Here is a 24,853-nt window from a genome sequence, read left to right on the forward strand (position 1 = left end):
TCCTATCTTCTCTATTTTATTGTTCCTAGTGTTTACAATCCTTTTGGGCCAATATGGCTCCAAGGCAATATCCAACAAAATCCTTAGGCGCATAGTGCATTTTTACAAGACTACATGGGAAGGCACAAAATGTGACAATGCTGACCAAGGTAGGTAATAGTGTCTATGCCTAGGCCACCACTAATGCAGCCCACAAGACGTAGCCTACCATGTATGCTAGCCCCAAGACCGAGTGTGTCAGGGTCTACCAATCCTGCCTTTGTACGCCCGACAAATTTTTATAACCCTCCACCAAGATGACCCACTTATGAGGAGGCAATGCCTCTCCTTTTGATAAATCCTCATGCACCACAAATAGTGCTTACCTATGAAGCTATGAAGATCCTATTGCAAGCACTAGGAAGGGGGGTTGTGCTATCAACCTATACTAAAAGAAATACTAACCCTTCAAGGAGTAATCCGATCACAATCTGTAAGCTGATCACAAAATTCTTAGGTGGAGGAGACTTGGTGTCCCATGTTGAGAGGTTTGAGCTGATTTGTGAAACCTTTGGGGAAATTGGGGACCTAGACAAAGCCAATTATTTTGGGTTGAGCCTAGATGGCAAGGAAGGCCAATGGTACAGAGCTCTAAACCATGAAGAGAAGATTAATGGTGATACACATCGAAAATCATTTTTAGTGGGATTTGCCCCGAGTGGCCCCAAATGGAGCCCTATTTATCAACTATATGAGGCCAAGCAGAAGGAGACCCACTCTCTTCATGATTATATATCTTGAATAAATCACTTGAACTCAAAATGTGAATTGCACAAGAGGATGAGCAATGCACAACTATTGCCACACTTCCTCATAGGGTTGTGGGATTCTAAGCTTCATGAACACATCTTTGCAATGAATCCCATGTTCTTTGAGCTCTGCAACTAGACCATTGTATGTCTAGGTGACAACATGAAGGACAAGGCCCAAGGAGAGAAGTCTCAATCAATTTCATCAAAGGTATCTCAAATCTTCAAGATTGCCAACTCAGGTGAAGCTAAGGAAACAGGCCCGCCCACCAAGGGCATGAATATGGAAGAGTTGGCTACCCACCTGCTGAATCAATTGAGCCAACACTTAAAGGGAGGAATGGCCAAGGAAACCCCTAGTAATCCTCACCTATTTCCAAGGTGCGACAATGTGTGGTGTGGCATATACATTGAAAATCATCCCACCAATGAGTCCCTCATCTTAGAGCAAGGCCTACTCTCTATTATGCTCATTGTACACGATGGAAAAATCATGATGAGACCTCATAGTGCCATTATCCTAAGGTCATGCCCTAGGCCATGTATCCACAAAGACCGCCTCTTACATTGCCTGCTCCACCAAATCCATCCAACCAGGGACAATAAGCAATACAAGGAGCCCACCTACCAAGCAAGGACAGTACATGGCTCAAAACCTCCCATTACATCCACCCATATTGGGTCCTCAGCCACCAAGACCACGAATCACTCTTATGAACCAGGTGTTAGTATAGGAATTACACATTGATTGGAAAGAACCAGATCACACCTTATGGTGAGTGACTATTCTCTACATGAGAACCCTACAAAACAGTATAGCTACACAAGTCATTACGTTATGCAGGATGATTAATACATACCAATCCATCAAACATACACTATTTCCCATAACGTTAGGGATATAAATACCTTGACCCAAAAACCCTCAATCCAATGTTATACATGTCAAGGTCCCCATAGGGCTAATAAGTGTCCATATAAGATGATGACCAATCAACAAGTGTCATGTTACAAGTGCCAAGGACCTTACTTCTTCAAGGATTGCCCATACATGGATGACCAAACCATGCCATTTGGCAACCACCTCCAATGCAAATGCACTGTTGTGCTCTAGCTGTGAAGTGGATCACCTTTAGAAGGAGTGCCCAATGTGAAGGCGACCCAGAACTACCATGATCCTAATGCCAACATTATTGCCGAGTGTAGAAAGAGGCCAAGTATCTTCAGTATCCTTGAATGTGATCACTAGGGCCTAGGGAAGAGCCTTTAGTAAGGAACTTCATAAGCAAGCCAAAAATAATAAGGGTAGTGCATCTCAGCCTAGAGAGACAACTGGCAAGGGTGCAATTAAAGTGGGAAAAGATTAGGATAAGGTGATTATTCAAAATAGGTCTGATGAGGACATCCACCTTGTCCACCTCATCCTCTTCTAGTAATACTCTTTTGGCCAATAATCAACTTAATCCACCGCCAAAAGGTAGGGATGATACTTGGGGAATGTTGAAAAAATAAAAAATCTATTACCCTAAAGGCACAAGGAGAATCCCCAAACCCCGTCATTGAGAAAAAACCTCTTGCTGAGGCACAACAGTTGGTGCGTGACTGCCAAGGAAGATTCGAGCAATGGCTCAAGGCAAGTAAAGGGACATACACCATCCATGCTAGCTATTAGACTACTAACACATCCCCCAAAGCCTCCAATGTATTTAATACAGTGGACGCAAAAGGTAAGCAAGGTTCATTAGCAAGGCGTTCACTCCTAAGGCATAAGATGTTTGAAGAGGACCCTGCATGGCAACAAGCACAAGAAGTCGATAGCATGTTCTACGAGTTTGAAGAGCCACAATCAATTAGCGGTGAACCAGTCACACAACCCCAAGATGTGGCTGGACTAGCTACATTCCAATCCATTGAGGAGAAACCCAACTCTTTGGAGAGACCTCTCTGATAGATGAGAAGGAAAATCGTGACCCAAGAAAATGTGAACCCCGAGGACCCACCCATTGAGGAGCAAAGCCTCCTTTAGGTACAAATTAGCAAGTTGGGCCAATACTTTAAGAGTGATAAAACTAATGTAGTACTTCCCATCTCCTAACAAGATAAGAAAGGTATAGTAACCTTGGATGGAGGAGTGGGTGTAAACATGGAAATTAAGCAATGTTGGGCATAAAATGGAGAGCACAAACGTCATGGTCAAACTAGCTAATGGAGCTATAGCTCAACCAGTAGGAGTGCTACGAGATATTAAGATCAAGACATTTGGTATGGCCTACCAGGTGATGGATTTTCCATGACCAGGTGGATTGCCATGATATCACATTAAGAAGACTTTCAGGATCAATCCTTGATTGGATCTCAAATATAATATATTTACGTAAGGACGAGCAGGTCATGAGGGTTGACCTTCAAACATGGAAAGGCCACCCTATGTCTGGTAACTTATTTGCAGTTGAGTAGTCCGATACCACTCAATAGACCATTGCATAGTTGGATGCATGTCCTTGCAGCCATAGATGTGCCTAAGAAAAGAAGAACACAAATGGCAACTCACGATCCCAAGGTGCCGAGGTCTATAGTCCCCTTAAATTGATCAAGGTGCCCTCCCCTTAAATATGATCTATATGCATCCAAGGAAAGAAAGGGAGAAATGAGGGTAAACTCCAACCTTTGTTGGTGCTACCACCACTCACCATGAGTTTCCCGCCAATTCGGGGAGCCTAGATAAATAGACTAACTGCTCCAATAGGATCTCTTAAAGTTGCAAAAGAGCATCCACAAGATACTAAGCCCCCACAAGAGACTAAGGCCCCCATTGTAGAGAAACCACCCACCCAAAAGGATTTGGATAACAAAGAGGATAATAAAGATGATCTACACCAAGTTCCAAAACACTATCAGTCATACACGGTCCAAGATCGTAAAAAATCCTAATTGGGATAAGTCGATGAGATCCATTGCATTAATGCTCATTTGGTAGAGGGCCTCATCCCCTCACAGAAAAACATCACATAATGTGAGATACTTCTTCTGACCATATATTGTTAAGGAATAAAAAAAACATCAAGTGTGAACGTCTATCTTGGGATCCTAGGTGGAAGTAGGCTCAATGGGGGTTAGGTATGCTAATATGATGATCTCACTCTCAATCCTCTCTTACTAAAGATATAAAACTTGTTCTTTTGGTTTGATGTCAAGGTTGACAATAGTAGGTGAAGTAGCTCCCTTACCCCCCTATCAAGATCCTCCTCAAATTTTGAGGATATGATGAATCTCATTAGGGCTTCATCCCATCAAATGGGGAAACATAGGTGTCACTGAGGATACATTCTTGAGAGACCAAGGGATATTTTCCAAGGCTCTTTCAATATGCTTCTTATAGGACCTAGTAGTGGGATTTGGCTATTTAGTAGTAGAATAGTAAATATCAAGCATGTAAGGATATTCTACATTCACAAACCAAGCAGATCGATGATATGAAGAAAAAGGCACAACTCTTGTTTTCTCTCTCTAAAAAAGAAATTAAAAAAATACTATGCTTAAATTGAAGTTAAAAACTACGTAATAACCTCTATTTAAGCGTAACTTGAAACCACTTATAAAACAAATTTACCAACTTCAAACAAAAGAATGGATATTGCATAAACCCACCAAAATTTGGGGAAAAAATTATGGTTCTTTGTAATGGTGATTTTATGGACTCTTAAAGCACATTTTACCTACGCACAACAAGACTTGAAAATTCAAGCCCATTAAAATTGCACTTATGTGCACTTTCCATGCACAATACCTTATGAACCATGAAGGATGCTCTCTCAAAAATTAGCACAGAAAGCTGCGATACCATTACACAACGAGGAGGTGAGAGTGCAAGAGAGAATGCACAACTAGATAGAGAAAGAGATCACAACAGAATAAGCTGATGTAAGGGATCGACCTCCTCTACCCTGGCCATGTTTATATATAAACAGATATGTGAACAGATCCCTTTAAGGACATGCAGAGCCCAGTGTGATAGTAGTCCAATAGGGTCTTTAGTTCTTAGTAATACTATATGAGGTTTTGCAAAAGTCCCACATATTGAACTGCAAGGCTATAGTTAGAACACTAGACATGGGGGTCATCTCAGCAAAGAGGTCTCTTCACAAAAAAATTAACTCGACAAAGTAAAATAGCTGTTAATCCAACATGCCAATACAAGAGCAAAATTCATTTACCCTATGAGTTAGTTCTCTGAAATTAGTCATTGGAATGAGGATACGTAAGTATCTCGAAGAATAAGAAACGATTGCATCAACTACTACATTGGGTGGGTACTGCGATTCATACTCGGCTGCTATATCTAGACACCACAATGTCCACTGAAGGATATTGTTTCTTTTTGGGGTCACGAGACATCTTGTGGCTCAGCAAAAAGCAACTGACAGGTGCTTTTTCTTCGATGAAGAAAGAAAGTTTATTTAAGTCTCCAAAAGACTGAGAGACTGAAAGAACCAGATACAATGAGCTGAAGAGTCTCTCTTGATACTCCGAAACATGGACGTTTCACAGAAGAATGCTATGGTGATACAATTACTAATCAGATCTACAAAGCTATTGCTAAGAAACCAGTCTTGCATGCTCTATGAGCAAATAAAACTCGTGAATTGTCCAGCTGCAAACAATTCACTTGACATGTTAACAAAGTTCTTTCCCAAGAGTAGATGGAGCACCTCATCAAATAGATGGGTGCTGACCCACAACCTAGTCATTCAGAGGCGACATTAGAATAGTGAAGGCAATACCCACCTGTGAGCCCACATATGAGTAGGACATAAGCATGTTATAGAATACGACATTTTCGGATTCCTCTGTAGTCATTGTGATGGAATAAAGACTTGCATCAAGATGTAGTTCTTGCCATTGCAGAACTCAAAACAGCTGTGGAAATGGAGACACAGTCAGTAAGTTACATCCACTTTAATGCAGGTCCAACTTTACTGCAGGTCAATTTTGGCTAAAATCAGACCAGGTGACCAACCCATGGCTGATCTACCCTCTTCCCACAATATCAAAGGGGATAAGCCCCCCTACCTCTACTCATCATCCACTGAAACATTTCAAGGCAGCAATAGAGAGGACAGAAGGAGCACTTAACCATCATGCTCTAGCAGGATCTACACTAGCTCGTCAATCCTGCACATCAGGGTGGCAGCAAAGTGTACACTCGGGTACACAATTTTGGAGCTATTATTTACTGTACTTTCTGATGCTTTATGACAATATGCCTTTGTCCTTCGTAACTTGTGAAATTGAAGAGCGTTTTCTGATCTTGTTTTGAAAAAACCTGTCTAGTACTTGCAAGATTGGAAAGCGTTTTCTGATCTTGTTTGGGAAAAATCCGAGCTTCAGCCACATCACTTCTGTTAAACTTACAATGCCTAGACTACATTCTTACAAAAAAACATGGGACATAATACCGAGCATGCATCACTTTTGTATTCCTATCACTATATTGCAATGCAATGTCAGGCATATTGCATTCTAGCAAAAACAACAACACACATTCTGATTAAAAACCAAGAGCTGAAGTACTAATCTTTATTCCTCGCAAATTTCTGACGTGATTATCAATTCTTAAAAAGGAAAGACACCTTGAGTAACATATTGGCTCCTTCCTTATCATATACACAACTGGAACTATGATTCCATTCCATTTCTAATGTATTACATTGCATTGAAATGAGGATGAACATGAATGTAAAAAATGAATGCTATGATTAATGGCATCAACCTTCATGAACTATCCATATTATATTGCATTTTTGTCAGAATATCTTGCATCAGGGATTTGGCTGAAGCATTCTTTTCTATTTCACACAAATGGGACATTCGGCTACTGAAGGTTTCTCCCACATTCTTAATCAATTGTAGCCTTACGTACGTGATCTCCAGCAGAGCCACGAAACATTCAAGGCAAGCTGTGCGCACCTGCAAACATGTATATCTCAGTCAAGTGAAAGTCGATGCATTGGAGTCACAGATTACTCCCTTTACATCCTCCATGGAAATTAAATCCAGACTCATATGATCATTTTAGGAGGCTTTTGACATATGCATTATATAAAAAATCCTGGATAAATGACATTAAGAAAACAAATAAGTACGGCATATGAAGAGTTGAGTGGAACCTGTCCAACTTTATTGTTGCCAATGCATTCCAAAATGGCGAGGCACAATGACTCTAGGGACTGAAAATTTGACAACGAGGACCTCATTAACTTAGCAAGTAAAATGTTTGCAAGAGCAGGAAGCTTCCAAAAGTTGACAAGCGTCCACACATCACCAAAGACCATATGTTTCAAAAATACCTTCATGATGTCCAGTTCTCCTTTGTCATTATTTTCATCTTCCTTTTGTAACTGCTCAACAAAGGCATGGACCACTGAAAGTGCTGCCAATTTTACTGTGAAATCATATTTTGGTTTAGTAATGAAAGTGGAATCTCTCTTTCTCTCTCTCTCTCTCTCTCTCTCTATCTCTCTCTCTCTCTTGGCATTTTCACAGTAACATGCTTTTGCATGTCTTTCCCCTAATGACATACTCTCTCTTCTTTCACAATTCTCTAAACTCTTACCACACACACACACTTTTTGTGTGGTGAAATCCATATCTCTTTATATTACAAGAAGCAGTTCCCAAAGAGAGTTTTCCATTTTTTGGTGAAACTTTTGATGCTTTATATTACAGCATGGCTATCTCAAAAAGGGAAATATGCCAAATTACATCAACAAAAAATCTCACTATATGACAAGCATACATTATGTTCTATATAATGAGTTTATAGACAATCAAAGAGAGATTGCTGCAAAGAGCGCCTGAAGAAAGAGAAAGTGGAAAATGTAGGATCACCAAAGACTCTACGATTTCTATCCTTCCATAGAGTTTTCACACACACTTTTTTTTTTGGATTGATTATATTACAAGATAGTCACCTCAGAAAAGAGGCGCTACAAAATACATCAACTGAAGATCTCAGTATAAGTCAAATACACATCCTGATCTATCTGGCGAGCCTGCAAGCAATCAAAGAAAGATTGCTGCAGAGAACGCTTAAAGAAAGCAAACAAAGAAAAATTAGGATTACTAAAGACTTTACGATTGCGGTCTGTCCATAAAGTCCAAAGTGCCCAATAGCGAACCCAAACAAAGAAAAAAGAAAGCAAACAAAGAAAAATTGGGATCACTATAGACTTACGATTGCGGTCTGTCCATAAAGTCCAAAGTGCCCAATAGCGAGCCCAAACAGAGAAAAGAGAAACTCTGGTTGCTGTGGATGAAAAGAGCTAGAAAAATTTCCCGAAGAGAACAGTCGGGAATCTTACCTGTAGCCTCTGTCGAAGAGTATCTAGAAATTGCCAAGACGACGGGCAATGGCAGAATAAATGAGGCATAGTCTCCTGAGAAGTTTCCACACACACACACACACACACACACTTTTTTTTTTGAAAGTGAAATCTTTTATTTCTGTGTGGGAAACCCCAAAAAGAGGTAGTAACCCACTAATAAGTACAAAGAAAAAATTTACAAGTAAAGCCTCAGAGCAAAAGTCATGAGGCAGCCAAGTAAAAAGTTACACGATCAAACACAACAGAGAAGGATCAAACACAACATCCTCCAGTTTCAGATTGTTGCTTTGTAAAACTTGATGCAGTGAAGAAACTACACCATCAATAAAAACCACCTGTTTTTTTCCCTTGTGATTCTTCTAATATAAGTTGGAAGCCGGAATTTTTGAATCACAGGGTCAAAATTTTATTGCAACATAGGATGAAAAGACTCCAGAGGAAAAGAAACATCTGCATCCTAAAATGAAAGAGACTCTGGCACAGTCTTCACAGACATAGGAACTGGATCAATGTCTGTACTCTCTGAAGAAGGAGCATCTGACGAAAGAGCTACATCAGATAAATCAGGACTCATCATGTCAGCTTCAATCGGGATAGCAACCTAAGAGAGAGCAGATCATCCTGTAAAATCCCCTCTGCAAGGGGCACATCCATATCCTGAGGAGAAGGAGACTGATGGTGCTCAATAAGGGTGCGATCCTGAGCTTCTTCAGCAAGAGAAAGATTGGCCTGTGATTTATCTACCTTCTTCTAGTAGTGCTTCAGAGCAGTAGAAGAAGGCTTCTCCAATGAAGCCATAGCAGAAACCGGAGGAGAAGGGAGAGTAACCCTGACAACTGAAGAAGGACCAGGAGGAGTGGGCCTAGATGCAGAAGGGCAATCACGTGCAAAATGACCAACTTGTCGGCACCGATAACATACAGTGGGAAAAGATGCAAAATGCAGCCTGATGCGCATCAGATGGGCAAATCCCAAATCAAGATCCAGAGTAGATGGCACGGGCTACATCATATCCCACAAAACGCAAAGGCAAACATCAGGGGAAGCTTGCAAGAACTCATGTCGCGGAACATGAAGAGGCCTCCCTAAAAGCGCTGCAAGAGTAGGAAGATGCTGAAGAAGAGGCAGAGGCAGCGCTTTGAGAGTAATCCAGACAATGTGTCAGAAGGGTAGCAGAAGGATCGAAAAGTGGATCCCAGGGCATCAAATAAGCAAAGAAACTAGTCCCAGGAACACCAGCATGACTGACAAGCCGCTCCACCACATCAGTCGAAGAACAGTGGGCATAATAAAACCCTTTGCCCAGAAAGACAAAGAAGGAAATACAATCCGGACCCATTGCGGCTTCAACCCAACGACGAAGATGAGCGGCACAAAGTAGAGACAGACTCCAAATTGCTGAGCCTGTCAAAGACCTGAAACCAGAAGGACAGAATCCAATGAACAAATAAACGGGGAACCCGATGAAGGAACATCTATGGCAGAGACTGAACATAACTGGCGCAGAAGATCTAGCTGAAGGGAAGAAGAAGGGCGATCTGCGAGATCAAGCTTTGCTGATTTGAAAGAGGATGAAGAAGGCGAAGCACCGTGCTTCCGTCGAATGAAAACTCGGACATGAGGAACAAAGGAAGCGGAAAACACAAAAGAGGTTTCGAGAGGAGCACACACACACACACACAGTGTGTGCGCGCATAAGTCTGTATATACACGCATACATGTATGTATGTGTGTGTGTATGTATGTATGTATGTATACATGCATACAACCGACCCTCTCATCTTCCATATAGCTTAAAACTGAGGGAGACGAAGCACTGCTAGTACGCACAAGTCTCCACATGGTTCCAATTGCAGGAGATTTCTATCGATATGTATGTCTACACATGTATGTATGTATGTTTAAAAGCATAAGCCATCCCTCTCATCTTCCATACAACCTACAGCCAAGGAGATGAAGCATTGCTAGTATGCACGAGCTCCACATGGTTCCAACCGCAGGAGATTTCTATCGATCATTTCCTGCCCAATACTCACTAAACACCTCCTTACGCTTGACACAACAGAAGATTCATTAGATCATTTGGGACGATCCATGGAAGGTATGCATCCATAGGACATGGATGCCCCACCGTAGCCACATGTGAGTCGCGACCAAGATGGCATTTCTTTCGACAGTTTCACGCAGGCACTAAGGTAACTACAAATACACCTTTTCCATGTAGTATGGATCACCATGGACCACCTAGGACTTTCATCTCACTGATTTCAAATTGAGTTGACAAGAATTCCTCTCAATGCATGAGTTCTTATTCCAAGGTTCATTGGTTATTAGTTATCTCTTGGAGGTGTGATACACACCTCTAGCTCCCCTCATGGGGGAGTGTAATCTCATGTTGATTTCAATTTTCAGTCTCACAAGATTTTGTCCTCCGCACACACACACACACACACACACACACACTTTTTTTTTGTGAAATCCGTTTGTCCTTCTATTACAAAAAGAAGTCCCAAAGAAAGGGACCACTAGTTACAAGTATTGGAAGATATCACTACAAGACAAGGCCGCATGATAATCTACACACACACTTTTTTTTTGGTAATATCCAGTGCATATATTTATATGATCATACATTTACATGATGGGAGGTCTCCAAAATGGAGAGTATCCCAAAGTTCATAAGCATAAAAAGAAAAGCTGTATGCAAGAAGCATCCATATCACCCTCATGGCAGGCATCATATAAGGATTGCCGCAATGAGGCTCGAAAAGATTCATATGACTTGTGAATCTGCCGTATGCCAAATTATGCTCACTCCAGATTGTCCAAAGAGCCCAATATCTCACCCAAGAGAGAAATAGTGAGTATTGAGACAAAGACTTCCTAAATCTTCCAAAGAGCCAGAAATGTTTTCCAAATCTGTGACTCGGGAAATGGATCCAAAGATAATATGAAATTCTCCTGAGGAGGATCTTAGTACACGGGCAATGCCAAAGCAAATGAATAACAGTCTCTAAAGGAGCCTGACATCTTAAACATGTGGATGGTGCAATGCGACGTTTAGCAAGTGTGACCCCCACTGACAATGTACCTGTCATACATCTCCAAAGAAAAAGTCTTTGTTTCAATGGCATTTTACACTTCCATAATATCCTGAGATTCTTCCGCCACCATGAGAGGGGCTTCCTTATATGCCACAGAGAATTAGCATATTGCTGAATCCATGGAACAGGCTGAAGAAGCTTATAGGCTTTGATGGAGGTTAAGGCAGGAAGAGGAACATGATGAGTGCACGTAGCAGAGGGTTGCAATTGCCAATCCGTAAGCCGATCGGTGTCAGCCACAGGAGGAACAGGTAGAAAAGGATGTAATAAATCAGCAATTTTCTTCCATATAGACCTATGATGCATTCCCAATGCATAGGAAGCAGTGGCTTGAGGAAAAGATAAGACATATCCCTGATCATCTACCACATCATGTATGTATCTAATTCCCAATTTCATGAGATTGTAGGCCCGAATAGGTTCCTGTAAAGCTAGCGGAATTGCAAAAATGGCACTCCAGTGAATACTTTCTTTCCTCATTGAGTTTGTCACCGAGCAATTATCAGGAACCCATTTGACCTTAGAAAGTACTTGTTTCCAGTCAAGTATCAGAGCAGTAGAGAAAGGACAGCCAGGTATCTTTCCTACAAATCTGCCAATGACAACCTCCCAATGATCAGTAGTCCAATGACCATAAGCAGAAGTCCTCATGTTGACACACATGGATGCTAGCATACAAGTCCATGGCTGTTGTTGGCGGAAAAAAGTATGCAGCATAGTCGCCTTCCTTGCAAGCACATGATATCTTATATTGAGGACATTAAGTCCACCATGCATCCTAGGAGAGCACACCATTTCCATCTTCATCAGTCTTAATGCTTTCACAGCAGTTTTTGTCCTCCATAACATCTCCATAGCTTGAGACATAAAGGCTGAAATATCCCTGGAGGACCAATGTATCCAAGGCAAATAGAACTGGACATAGGACATTACAATGGACTGTACTATTCTGAGCCTGACATGGAGAGGCCAAGTAGAAATCTTCCAATATTCCAGTTTGTGTTGAAGCCTTTGGAAGATCCATTTTAGCTGCTGCTTCCTGGTGATATGCCATCCTATGGGATATCCCAAATGCCTGACTACATCTTTGGAATGCACCACCTGATCTGGCCAAAGAATAGAATGCCAATCACATTGTGTCAGGAGAAGTAATTTAGATTTATCAAAATTGACATGCAATCCTACTGCCAAACCGTACAATAAAAAAGTGGTCATAAGCATGTGAACTTCCCGAGGAGAATTCTGTGGCATAAAGAAGGAATCATCAGCATATGCTTGTGCCAAAAAAGATGCAGCCCCAGGGATTTGTAGACCAGTCATCTGTCCTGTGTTTGTAAGATGATCAAGATACATCAAAAGGGGATGAGTTGCAATGGCATAGAAGAGAGCACTAAGAGGGCAGCCTTGTCTAAATGAGCGACCCAATGTCCATGACCAAGGCAGATGACCCCCAAGAATGCACTAAGAAGTAGATTCAGAATAAAGCCAGTAAACTGCATTTGCTATCTTGGGGCCAAAGCCTAGCTTTGTCATGATTTGAGAGATAAAATCCCATTGAACAGTATCAAATGCCTTAGCAATATCCACCTGTAGTATAAGGACATCTTGATGCAAATACTTAGCATATTCAATTGCGGTCAAGGCATTGGAAATATTATCATGGATTTGTCTTCGCGGCACAAATCCATACTGATGAGGATGAAGTCCCGCATTTGGTATCCTGTGAAGCCTATGCACAATCATTTTGGTAATGAGTTTGTAAACTACAGGCATCAAAGTAATAGGCCTCCAATCTGACATATGATCACACAGATGTTTTTTGGGCACAAGTTTGACTATGCCATGCTTCCAAGAATGCGGTAACTGATTTTCTTGCCAGGCAACATTGATCATTAGCAAAAGGACATCTTTCAAATCATCCCAAAAAGAAATATAAAATTCCACCGTAAGGCCATCCCAGCCAAAGGACTTATATTTGCTGAGGTGGAACAATGCGTTATCAAGTTCTGTGTCAGGGAACACTCTGGTACAGAATCGCAGCAAAGGAAACACTCTCGGGCTCAAGAACCTAGCATGTAATCCAAGACAGGCTCTGTAGAATAAATCGCAATTTGCTCTTGCACTAGAATCTGTAACCGGAACTTGAACAAAGCATGGGAACTTTGAAGGGCTTGTTGAAACGTGATTGCCGACAAGTAGAGTAGCTAGGAGATGAGGGAGAGAAGCAAGAACACAGCAATAGGGGCCAGAAAGAAGGGCTGGCCCCCCCCGAAGGTCTTTACTGCAATAGAAAATAGTCTTTGTACATTCACAAGAACATGAACTGAGTACAAAACTGAATCATCTTGAGCTCTTTGGCTCTTCTTTTATAAATTTGGCCTAGCAAAAAGCTAAACCTGCTTTCTGAAAGCTATTTCTAGCTGCTTTTTAAAAGCTATTTTATGCTTTTGTTCTTCCTAAAAGCTACTTTTTTTAAAAGGAAAATCCTATCTCAGAGCTGCTGCTCCTCCCCGTGAGCTACTGCCCCCCCCTCTCCCTCTCTCAGCCAGCCCCCTCTCCCTCTCCCTCTCCATTGCTGCCCCCCCTCGCTGCTCCTCCTCTCCCTCCCCTCTCGCCAGCCCCCTCTCCCTCCTCCCTCACCCTCCCTCTCCCCTTCCTCCTCCCCGCCCTCCCTCTCCCCCCCCTGCTGCCCCCTACCTCTCCCTCCCCACCCTACCTCTCCCCCACCCGTCAGTCCCCCCGCCCCCCTTCTCCTCCCCCGTCATCCCTCTCCCCCCCCCAGCTGCCCCCCTCCCTCGCCCTCCCTCTCCCCCCCCGCTGCTCTCCCCCTCCCCACTGCCCCCTTCTCCTCCGCCCTCCCTCTCCCCCGCCAGCCCCCCCGCCCCCTTCTCCTCCCCCACCCCCCTCCCTCTCCCCCCCCCCCCCCCCCCCCCGCTGCTCTCCCCCCCAAGGAGACCCCCCCCCCCCCCCCAAAAAAAAAAAAAAAGAAGAAGAAGAAGAAGAAGAAGAAAAAATCTCCTCCCTCTCCCTCCCCGCCCCCTTCCTTCCTAACTCAGATCCCCACGCCTCCCCCTCAGCCTACCTTCGTCTCCCCCTTCAGTCTATCCTCTCCTTCCCTTCCCCTCTCTCCTACCCTCTCTTTCTCCTTCTTCTTGTGCCCGCGTTCAATGCGTCCTGGGCAGTAGTTTCACGGACGGAGCTTTTTCAGTGTTGGAGTCGGCCTTTTCACATCGATTGGTGAATGGATCCCCATTCAGCCAATCTCCGTCCACCTCCACCGGCCACGAGAACCGTCATTTTTTCAGAAGACGAGCTGCAGCAGCTCAAGAAAGATGTGGAATTAGAGGGCTCCACATCACTTTTCGCCCGCATCTTTGGGTCACACCCTTCCAGATCATAGGCTAGAGATTGGATGTTGGCGACGTTACCAGGAGACCTGGCCCCTCACCTTAGGGATATTCGACTTTTGGGACGTGGATTCTTCCGATGCTCATCGACGACTACAATAGAAGGATAACGAGTCCACAGCCCTTGTTCTCAAAGCTAATCCCCTGGCTTTGGGTTCGAGGAGGATCTTTCTTTTGCCTTACACCTTGGGCTTCGATCTGGTCGAGGAGGACAGGCAGGTCACATCGCTGTTCATTAGATTTCCTGGTCTTCCTCAGGTTTACCATCGACTGCTTGCCACTATCGGAGCCGCATTCGGAGTGGTCACGGAGATCCCCTCCCTTCCTGGCATGCCTTCTTCCTCGGCAGAGGCAGTCAGTGCAGACGGGGTGCCTCGTGTTAGGGTCATTGTCTCTGACCCTAACATCTCAGATGACCACATTATGCTTCAACGTCCAGACGGCTCTCTCTTTCAACAGAGAGTCGAGATTTCAGGTAGAAAGGACTAGTGCAGGATTTGCAGGACCCTTGGGCACTTTGCTAGAGACTGCCCAAGGAAGAGAAAAAGACCCACGCTTCTGGTGCGGCTCCTTCACGTACTACCACGACTGCACCTCCCCAGCACCCTGTACCACGTACTCCAGGACCACCAAGAGCAACAGGGCGCCCTGCTTCGCGCACCCTAGGACCACCAGGGGCAGCAGGGCACCCAATGCCCGCAGCACACCCAGTACCACGATGGAGAGCTATCAGAGCGGCTCCCTTACCTCAGGAGGAGACTTTTGATCCTGTTCAGACCGACGCCTTCCAGACTCCAGAGGTGGATGTTGCTGCAGCCCCAGACACTACAGCTCCACATCAGGAGGGGCCTTTAGATCCACCAGCCCCAGTCACTTTGGTCTCTGACCCCTTGGTTTCTGACCACGAGGGGGCTATAGGTACTTAATCCTCGCAGACTGTTCCTGCCACAGTTAGGACAACCGAGAAAGTGCAGGCACAGATGAGGGCTCCTGATTCCTCTTCACCCCAACCACAGGCCTCCTCAACCCCCAGCTCCAGTTCTGCCGATAGAGGCCTGGCAGGTCTTCTTCGCACTCCTTCGCCAGACTTGCTTATCAGGAATTCTTTTTCGGCACTGGCAGATTCGGCGACTTTCATGGATGATGAGGAGTTTGTGCCCTCCACCTTAGGGGTCCCAGTCATTGGGATTCCTTCTGACAGGGCCTCCCTTTCAGCAGGTGTGGGGATCCTTTCACCTGTTGAGTTTCCTGCCCTCAGCAGGAGTGTTTCGGCCCAAGGGAAGCTGGTCTCCTCTACTAGGTCGGGTAAGCCTTTCCATCCAGCATCCTCCTGTCGATGAGGATAGTCAGCTGGAACATACAGGGCCTAGGCGGAGTTCCACACTGTCGCCGTAGGCAGCTGATCCGGAACGAGCTTCATCCAGGCGTCACTGGAGGTGCTATTGATATCTTTTTATCCAGGAACACAAGCTGGATGCCAGTGATTGCTTCAAGTCTGGCAAACTGCTTTTAGGACATACCTTCTGGTCGCCTGCTATGGGCACAAGGGGAGGTACTTGCATTTCGGTCTCTCTTTCTATTCTCCCCTTGGTTGCTGGTCATGGTATTATCTCCCCTTCTAGAGCTCAATGGATCATTATTTTGATTGGAGGGCGTAAGATTGGTCTTCTCAATCTTTATGCTCCCAACAAGAGAGGGGAGCGGATCTCCTTTTAGAAGGAGTTACTCTCTTGGGCCCCCATTGCAGATTCTTGGATCATAGGTGGCGACTTCATGGTTGAGTTGCCTTCAGACAAAAACGGAGGCAGACAGGGTGGAATTCATTCTTTGGAGAGGGCAGCCTGGGATGCCTTCCTCTTTCAGTTCAGTGGCAGGGACACTTGGTTGGATGATGCCTTTCATATTATGCCACAGTCACTCCTGTACTCTTGGTCGAACAGGAGAATACACATGCCCATTCATGCACGGATGGACAGAATTTATTTAGATGATTGGGCACTTGACAGAGGAGGATCTATATGCATTTCTACTGGGTTTCCACCTCAGATCATTTTCCACTGGTGTTGCAGATTCTTGAGCCTCATCGGAGAGGACGCTCTGCCAGTGTCAGGATTCCAGATGTTTTTTATGCAAAGGAGAGCCTCATGGAGGATATTTTACAGATTTGGGTTTCTCACATACAGGGTGGAGCTGTCCACCCATCTCAGGTAGCTGCAGCCTTATCCGGAATTAGTGACTATTATCATACAATCGCTGATTCTAGGAGACGTGAGATTCTCAAATGTAAGATTGGTATACGCCAGTAGTTAGCGTCCCTTCAGAGGGAAGAGCAGAAGAGGTCCACAGATGCTTGGATTCAGGAGCGCCTTGCTGCAACAAGGGCTCATTTGCAGACATTGTTGGATAAGAGAGCAGAATATGCCTTTCATGCACGGGAATCCTTTTGGATTCAGATGGGTGGCAGGGTCAACAAACACTTTTTCTCTACTCATGGGCCCAGACATAGTAGAGATAGTGTTTCGCAGCTTGTTGACTCAGACGGGGTGTTACAGTCAGATCCTGATGCTGTCATGCGTGTAGCTTCAGATTTTTTTGCATCCCTTCTTACTGCAGATCCAGGCACACAGGCATTGATGATGCCAGAGAGGTTATTTGGCAGTGTATCCCTGTATTGGTGAAGGATGAGATGTATGTTTCTTTGGATGCACCTTTCACCAATGCAGAATTCAAGACTGCATTACTTGCCCTTCACAAGGGCAAGTGCCCAGCTTCAGATGGACTTACCCCCTCCTTTTTTATTACTTTTTGGGAGCAGATTCGTGATCACATTACATCAGCCCTGCAGGGCGTGTGGGACTCTAGTGAGATGCCGGACTCACTTACAGATGGTCTCATTCATCTCATCCCAAAGGGGGGTAATAGGAATCTTGTGTCTCAATGGAGACCCATCACTCTATTGAGTACTTTTTACAAGATTCTGGAAAAAGCCATCAGTCTGTGGCTACAGGTTTTTCTTCCAGATTTGATTCATGACACGCAGATAGGGTTTGTGCATGGCAGAAGTATTTTTGATAATATTTTGGGAGGCCTCAGAATGGGCCATTCAGAGCCGCCAGAGATTGGCCATTCTACTCTTGGACTTTGAGAAAGCTTACGACAGAGTAGACTAGGATTTTTTAGAGGGTACTCTATCTCGCTTTGGTTTTTCAGATGCATGGATTAGAGGAGTATCCTCTCTCTACAGATCAGCCCATAGCCACTTGCTCATTGGGGGGGTAAGAGGGGACAGGTTTCAGATTTTCAGATCCGTCCGCCAGGGATGTCCTCTTGCCCCGTTTCTTTTTCTGTTTGTGGCAGAAGCTATGAGTATCTACATTAGATCTCAAGTTGATATTTATGGGCTGAGGCTTCCTATCCGCCGGGAAGAAGAGCTCTTGGATAGTGAGTTGGTAGATGACACGGCTGTTTTTTTGGATGCCTCCCCCAGGACACTCACTTCCTTCCGGACAGCCTTGGATTTGTTTTGCACGGCTGCAGGTGCACACATTAATTGGCATAGATCCAGTGGTTTTTGGATTTGCAAGGATGACACTCCGGATTGGGGTAATGATATTGGCTTCACTTGGGTACAGAGGGGCGTCTTCGTCAGATATTTGGGCTGCCAGGTTGGGGTGGGCATCTCTCCTTCACAACAGTTTGCTCCGGTGTTGGAAAGCCATAGCATGGTTTGTATGCTCTTGTTGGTGCCACTCTAGGGATTGTATCACTCAGCTTAAGAGGCCTGTACGAAACTTTTTATGGAGTGGTCTAGATGGCACAACTGATGTTACAGCCAGGGTGGCTTGGGAGACCTTGATTCTTCCTACAAGAGAAGGGGGTTTGAATATCATCGACCCAGATCTACAGTGCAGAGCTGTACTCTGCAAGTTCGTTGTGAGAGGGCTTATGCCAGGGCAAGAGCCTTGGAAGGATTTTTTTATCAGATGCATACAGTCTCGCACGCCCACTTCAGGAGAGGATTGGACACACAGTACTAGATGGGTTTTCACCACAGCCCACCTCACGTCTCCCTCTTCCCCTCTTATGGTTGCTATCTTGAAAGCATGGGCCAGCTTCAGGAGTACTCTTCGCAGGATTCCCCCATCCACCCGTGAAGAGATTGAAAGGCAACCTATCATGTGGAATGATAGGATTTTGGATGAGCTTGGCAGACCACTTGGAGCTTCTCCTTACATGCAGTGGCCAAGATGGGAGAGGGGCCCTGCATCTACAATGGGAGCATGGAAAGCCTTTGGCTTACTCTTTCAGGGCCCCAGGTATTTTTTGAGAGACTTGATTCCTCTTGGGCTCTTCACATCCGACGACACCTTGTGGAGTCGTGCTCTCTAGAGGATGTTCCGGCCACTCTTTTCAGGGCTGCTCACTCCTCGGTCGACTCTCCATGGGAGATCCTAGCTAGCATTGCAGCATGGCACATTTGGAGAGCCAGATGCACCGAGGCCTTGGAGGGTTCTCAGATTCACCCTTCTCAGATCTTGGCCAATACTTGGACAGATACGATACACACTCTGATGGCCATTTGGGCGACCATGCAGGGATCATCTCGAGCAGCCTCCTCCAGGAGAGTTAGTTTTCTCAGAGATATCTGTGAAGATGACCTCATAAAATTCTCTGGCAGCCTTGTAACAGCCTACAGCAAAAGCATCCTTTAAGCAATGATTTCAGCCATTGCGCTACATCGCCTGCCTGCATCAGACATACTTCCCAAAAAGAACCACGCAACAGCTTTTTGAGACAAGCTCGTAACTGGTGTATATCAAACTTGATGTAAACAGAGACAAAACTCCGGCATGGGTTCATCTCCCCATGCTTAATCGATTTCAGGAAAATCCTTCTTGCAAATATCTGCAAAGGGCTGCAGTTCAGGTTAACACATTATTCTGAACCTTCTGTGACTAGAACCTAATGACGCTCGCCCCTTTTATATTGAATAGTGTCCGTTTCCAGCCAATTGAAACCAAGATTCTCAGCAAAGAAAACTTGTCCTAAGCAACAAAAAGAAACAACAAGCAACACTGGGACTCCACAGTGAAAGCAAGCAGGGAGAAGGGATATGGACAGCAGATAGCGTGGGAAAAGAGAAGCCAAAACTAACAGAAATTCGAAGAGAAGGCAGAGGCTATGAACAATAGAAGTGACAACAGGGAGAGGGCAAACACAAATTACACACACACACACAGAAAGAAAGAAAGAAAGAAAGAAAGAAAGTCTATTAACGTCCACGGGAGACCAAGAGGTCTATGGGACAACATGAAAGCCATCTAGTACATCAGCTTAGGGAGGGCGCAGGGCAGCTCCCAAGGAGTGCAAAAGCAGCTCCATTTATTTAGAGAGTACCTATATTGTAGCCTAGACAAAACATACACATATATATATTTAGAGAGCTGGTGTTAGGGGAAGATAGAGACACAAGAGCGCCACGGGCTCATGACCAGCAGGCCAAAGGCTCGCACGCAGAGGGAAACCCACGTCAGGTTCAGCAAGTAGGCGTGGATATCCAAACGTGCTAAAACACAATTTCACAACAGGCCAAAGCAGGGGCTGTCAGGCTTCATACTCACACGCACACACTTTTTTAAATGTAAAATAAACTTTGCATTAAGAAGAATGTACATTCATAGCTGTCGCAAAGTGCGACAGCTACTACACACACACACACACACACAAACCAAAAAACAAAAAAAAAATGCAGAAGCAAAAAAATAGTGTCTATCACTAGTATACTAAGCCAGTGCCAATGTAATAATTAGTTAGAAGTGTTAGGGGCACGCACTTACAACCCCCCTACAACCACATTAAGCGATTAAGACTAGGTGTGTGCTGCAATTTCGCTTCGTGGATTCTAACATTTTGCTCTCTCCATGTTGTGTTCTCCACCCCCATCTCCATTAGTTTTGGTACCAAAGCAAGTTGCCCCGGCGCTTGCCCAAGCCACTGGGAACGCTTTTGTGGCAAGAACATTCATTTTCATCGTGAAAACCCTTGCTTGTCAACCTCCTACAATTGCCCTTGTTTCAGTCCAAACTTCCTTTGCTGGAGCTGTTTTGCAGGCGATTTTGTTGCTAATTGAACTGGTTTTTGTTGCTTTCTTCCCGGCACTGAAGGCTATCCTCACAACGACTCAATTTTTGGTGGTTTCAACTTCAATTTCACCATTTGAGAAAGGTTTTGATGCTGAGCTCAGGGTCCTTCTATTATAAACTAGGCCTAGCTTGTGCTTTTCCAAAAGCTAAACCTACATTCTACCCTAGAATCTACTGAGTACAAAGCTAGCTTTTACTGCTTTTCTCCATAAAGAAAGTGCTTTTCTCCAAGTGGGGTGCCTTTTATGGGATTTCGACTCTAGTGGACCCTCCATAAAGTGGAGAACCACTTATTCTTGTGCCTGGGCTCTTGTGGGACCTGCTTTTTGGCACTTGCTCTTTGAATTTTGGGCCTGTTTTCACTCTTCTTGGTCCTACACATTTCAATAAACATTTTGCAGCATTTTAACCCATTAGAGGTTAGTCAAAGGGATGCATTCTAGTTCTTGAATTAATTCTAGTCCCTTGTGGATTCTCTTTTACTAAAGCAAAGCAAAGTTTAAAAACCTTATTCTCGTTAACCAAAGACAACTTTCTTGGACCGAAGTCAATCTATTAAAGATTCCTCTTTATTTCTTGGGAGTAGCACCGATTGGGGACATCCCCTCGGCTTCTAATCAGTTGCCCACCATTGAAAAGCTTCTTGATAGAATTGTAAAACTTGAGGATACTTTGAGAAGAACTCCTCATATACCCACTTGGCATCGAGTGCTGAATAGTTCTTGACCTTGACAAGGTACCTACGGGTAACCTAGCCTAGGGGTCCTTTCTTCTCTCTCTGACACACAACCTGTTTTGGTTGGGGGATCTCCTCCATCTCTTCCACCTTTGGTGGCTCTTCTTGAACTAGTTTTGTGGGCTCTGGTCCTTAATACTTCTTTAGAAGACTCACGTGAAAAGCATTGCGAATCTTCCAAGTCTCTCGTAACTCTAGTCAATATGCAACTTCATTTATGGGCTCACTAATCTAGAATGGCTCATAGTATCTAGGAGACAACTTTAGGTATACCTTTTCTTTTCTTTTTTTAAGTCTAGCTTTCATGAACTTAAGGAGTAACAATCTCCTTCTTGGAGGTTCATCTCCCTCCTATGCTTATCTGCAGCTTTCTTTTGCTTTTTCTGGGACCTTTCAATTGCTGTCCAAACTTAAGGGAAGGCTGTCTCGAGGTCTCGAACACATTGGTCAGCTGCAAATATCTCATCCTTAGTCCTCAAAATAGGTGGTAGAACCACCTTCCCATATATTACTTCAAAAGGGGCTTTTCCTATACATCTGTGAGTGGTGTTATTGTATGCAAATTCCACTAGCGGGAGGTACTTTTCCCACTCAGATTTCTGCTTGGACACATAACACTTTAAAAGATGTAGCACCGTAGAAATAGCACCATGAAATGAAGATGATAACTCCAATTTCATACCCATTCAGCAAAAAGTGCTCTCCATAATAAACCTGGCCATCCTTGGATCTCGGTCACTTACTATTGAATCAGGCATTCTATGGTGCTTAAAGACTTGTTCCATAAACAACTTGGCCATATGGTCTACATTGATTGTCTTCCTGACTGGAATGAAGTGGGCTTGCTTGCTGAATCTATCAATTATGATCCATATCCCATCATTTCTGTTGTTTGATTGTGGAGGATATAAGATAAGATCCATAGCAATACTCTCCCATGGACTTTGGGGCATCGGAAGCGCCATCAAGAGTCCTGGAGTCTTTGTCTGTAGTACTTTTTCTTTTGGCATGTAAGACATTCAATCACGAATTTGTGGATATCTTTCCGCATTCATGGCCAAAAGACGTACCTCTCAATAGCTTGGCTAGCAAAATAAATACCTTGATTACTTGCATATGGAGGGGCATGACATTCTTCCAAAACTTTTGTTCTCATTTTCTGTGTCAGAGAAAAGTGATAATTTTTCATGGGATACCCATCATTAAGTGAATATTGGCTGGATCATTGTCCTTGCTAAATATTCCTCATGATCTCTCCGAAGTTGGAATCCTATAGATAAAGATCTTTCATTTCCTCGAGGTCCCTATGATAGGCTATAGTAACATTGTTCACATGGGGCCTTCTACATAAAGCTTCTGCTACTCTGTTTCGGACTCCTAGTGTATGGAAAATTTGAAAATGAAACATGAACAAGAAAATTACCCACCTCATCTGCTTTTGGAGGGCTTTGTCTATTTTAAGAAAGGCTTTGGTGATTTGTCTTGATCGTGAAATCAGATCCAAAAAATAATGCTTTCAAAATAGTGAGGGAAACAATTACAGCCAGCATCTCTGTCTCATAAGTACCATATACCTCTCAACATCATGCAGTCTCCGACTCTCATAGGCCACAACACGACCATCCTAGTGAAGAGCAGCTCCCACACACTTCATCACAATCCACATCAAAAGGTTTGTGTAAGTTTGAAACAACAAGGATCCGCTCAGCTGTTAGCTTTTCTTTGAGTGTTTTCAGAGCTTTCCTTTGCCACTTTCCCTACTTAAAGACTGCAGATTTCTTGATCGTTTCATGCAATTGGACTGCTATATCAGCAAAGTGTCTAATGAATCGTCTATAGCAGAAACAGATTTGTCTTGAGAATTTGTTCCTAGTAAAGAACAGTTCAAAGTGTCTAATGAATCGTCTATAGTAGAACAATTTCTCAAGACAAATCCTTCCACTTATTTGGTGCTTCATTTGCAATTAAAAGAGCCCACCATGTGTTGGCATTGTTTGCAAGATGTAGACTTACAATCTTCAGCTTTGACTTCTCATGATAATGTCCTATTTTGAAAGGATTCTATCCTTGTGGTGGTTGATCGTCTTACCAAGATGGCTCACTTCATTCCGACTAGAGAGTATATTAGTGCCCCGCAAGTGGCGGATTTGTTTATTAAATCATATATTTCATCTGCATGGGTTACCCAAATACATAGTGTCGGATAGGGATGGTAAGTTTACATGTAATTTTTGGACCGCAATGTTTGAGGCACTAAGGGCTAAGTTGGGAATGAGTAGTGGGGATCATCCTGAAACGGATGGTCACACAGAGATAGTCAACCAGACTTTAGAAGACATGCTCAGAGCATATGTACAATTCAGGGAAACATACATGGAACAAGTGGTTGCTATAATTAGAGTTCGCTTCCAATGATTCCTCCACACTAATGACTCCGTTCAGGTTGAACTATGGTATAGACCTGTAAATCTATCTACGGTTGGAATACCTGAGACGTTGCCTAGTGTTGTGAACTATATTGTTCAAATGCGGGAGATGCTAGCACTTGTGAGACCTAACATCCGCCAAGCTATGGAACTATGACGTATGCGGATGAAAATAGACCCTTTAGAGAGTTTAAGGAAGGAGAACAATTTTTGTTTCTTCACACTCCAAGTCTTTGACTATAGGAGAGTGTGCTAAGTTGTCACCCCAATATTGTGGACCGTCGTTGATTCTCAAAAGAATAGGCAAGGTGACCTATAAATTGGAATTACCTAGGATTGTAAGATGCACCCAGTGTTTCAAGTTTATCTTTTAAAATGTTTTTTGCCTCCAGGTGACTCACTAATCGATGGTATTGTTTTGTTTCAAGAGATAGAAAATAATGCAAGGCACAAAACAACTAGACCAAGGATCAATGCAACTACGCAACAATTGAAAGATACCCACAATGCTGGTTGCATAGCATGGCTTACCTCTACCGAGGTGACTTGGGAGTCTTGAACTAAATACGGAGGGCATTCCCAGATTTCATCATCGAGAGCACTGATGCCCACAAAGGGAAGAAATGTTATGCTCAAGCCGAGATAACATGAACTTGGAAGGGTCAACATGCATTTTTCCTTTAGAGGACCGCACTTCGTATTTGCATTTTATTGTAAAGGGTCGAAAGGAATCATGCCAAGGTTGGTGGTGAGGGTGAATGGCATGGAATAGATGTATCTAAGGTCAGAGACCTAGGTGCGCCAAACTGTGAAATATGCCTAGGAGCCAATGAATTGAACGTACTCCAAGAGAGGGATAATGGT

The 24,853-nt window shown here is 43.8% G+C and overlaps 2 protein-coding genes across 3 annotated transcripts in view; both read right to left on the minus strand.

The window, feature by feature from the left end:
- Positions 1 to 6,315: 6,315 nt before the first annotated feature.
- Positions 6,316 to 24,853, minus strand: part of LOC147895586 (ARM repeat superfamily protein) — a 264,407-nt gene continuing 245,869 nt past the window's right edge. For both annotated transcript variants that reach the window (XM_087383313.1, XM_087383312.1), the window contains exons 33-35: positions 7,136 to 7,230; positions 6,956 to 7,015; positions 6,316 to 6,755 (exon numbers count right to left, since the gene is read on the minus strand). In XM_087383313.1, coding sequence (XP_087239439.1) covers positions 6,561 to 6,755; positions 6,956 to 7,015; positions 7,136 to 7,230 — 350 coding nt within the window. In that variant the 3' untranslated portion in view covers positions 6,316 to 6,560. The remainder of the gene's footprint in view (positions 6,756 to 6,955; positions 7,016 to 7,135; positions 7,231 to 24,853) is intronic.
- Positions 8,631 to 11,994, minus strand: LOC147895587 (uncharacterized). Its single transcript, XM_087384224.1, has 3 exons — positions 11,054 to 11,994; positions 9,500 to 9,588; positions 8,631 to 8,722 (listed from the first exon to the last, which is right to left on the minus strand). The coding sequence occupies exons 1-3, from the start codon at positions 11,992 to 11,994 to the stop codon at positions 8,631 to 8,633; spliced, it is 1,122 nt and encodes a 373-aa protein (XP_087240350.1).

The sequence above is a fragment of the Dipteris shenzhenensis genome, chromosome 13 (assembly GCF_047967505.1).
Source record: "Dipteris shenzhenensis isolate YYH24624 ecotype China chromosome 13, Dip_SZ_1.0, whole genome shotgun sequence".
Classification (NCBI taxonomy): Eukaryota; Viridiplantae; Streptophyta; class Polypodiopsida; order Gleicheniales; family Dipteridaceae; genus Dipteris; species Dipteris shenzhenensis.

What these genes read in the sequence shown, in the direction of transcription:
- LOC147895587 (XM_087384224.1), bottom strand. Translation starts at nt 11,994, where the DNA reads ATGCTGCATACTTTTTTCCGCCAACAACAGCCATGGACTTGTATGCTA. An exon ending in CTCTTTGGAAGATTTAGGAA is followed by an intron (nt 9,589 to 11,053) that starts GTCTTTGTCTCA and finishes TTCTGGTTTCAG; the next exon opens with GTCTTTGACAGGCTCAGCAA. An exon ending in AGCCGCAATGGGTCCGGATT is followed by an intron (nt 8,723 to 9,499) that starts GTATTTCCTTCT and finishes TATCTGATGTAG; the next exon opens with CTCTTTCGTCAGATGCTCCT.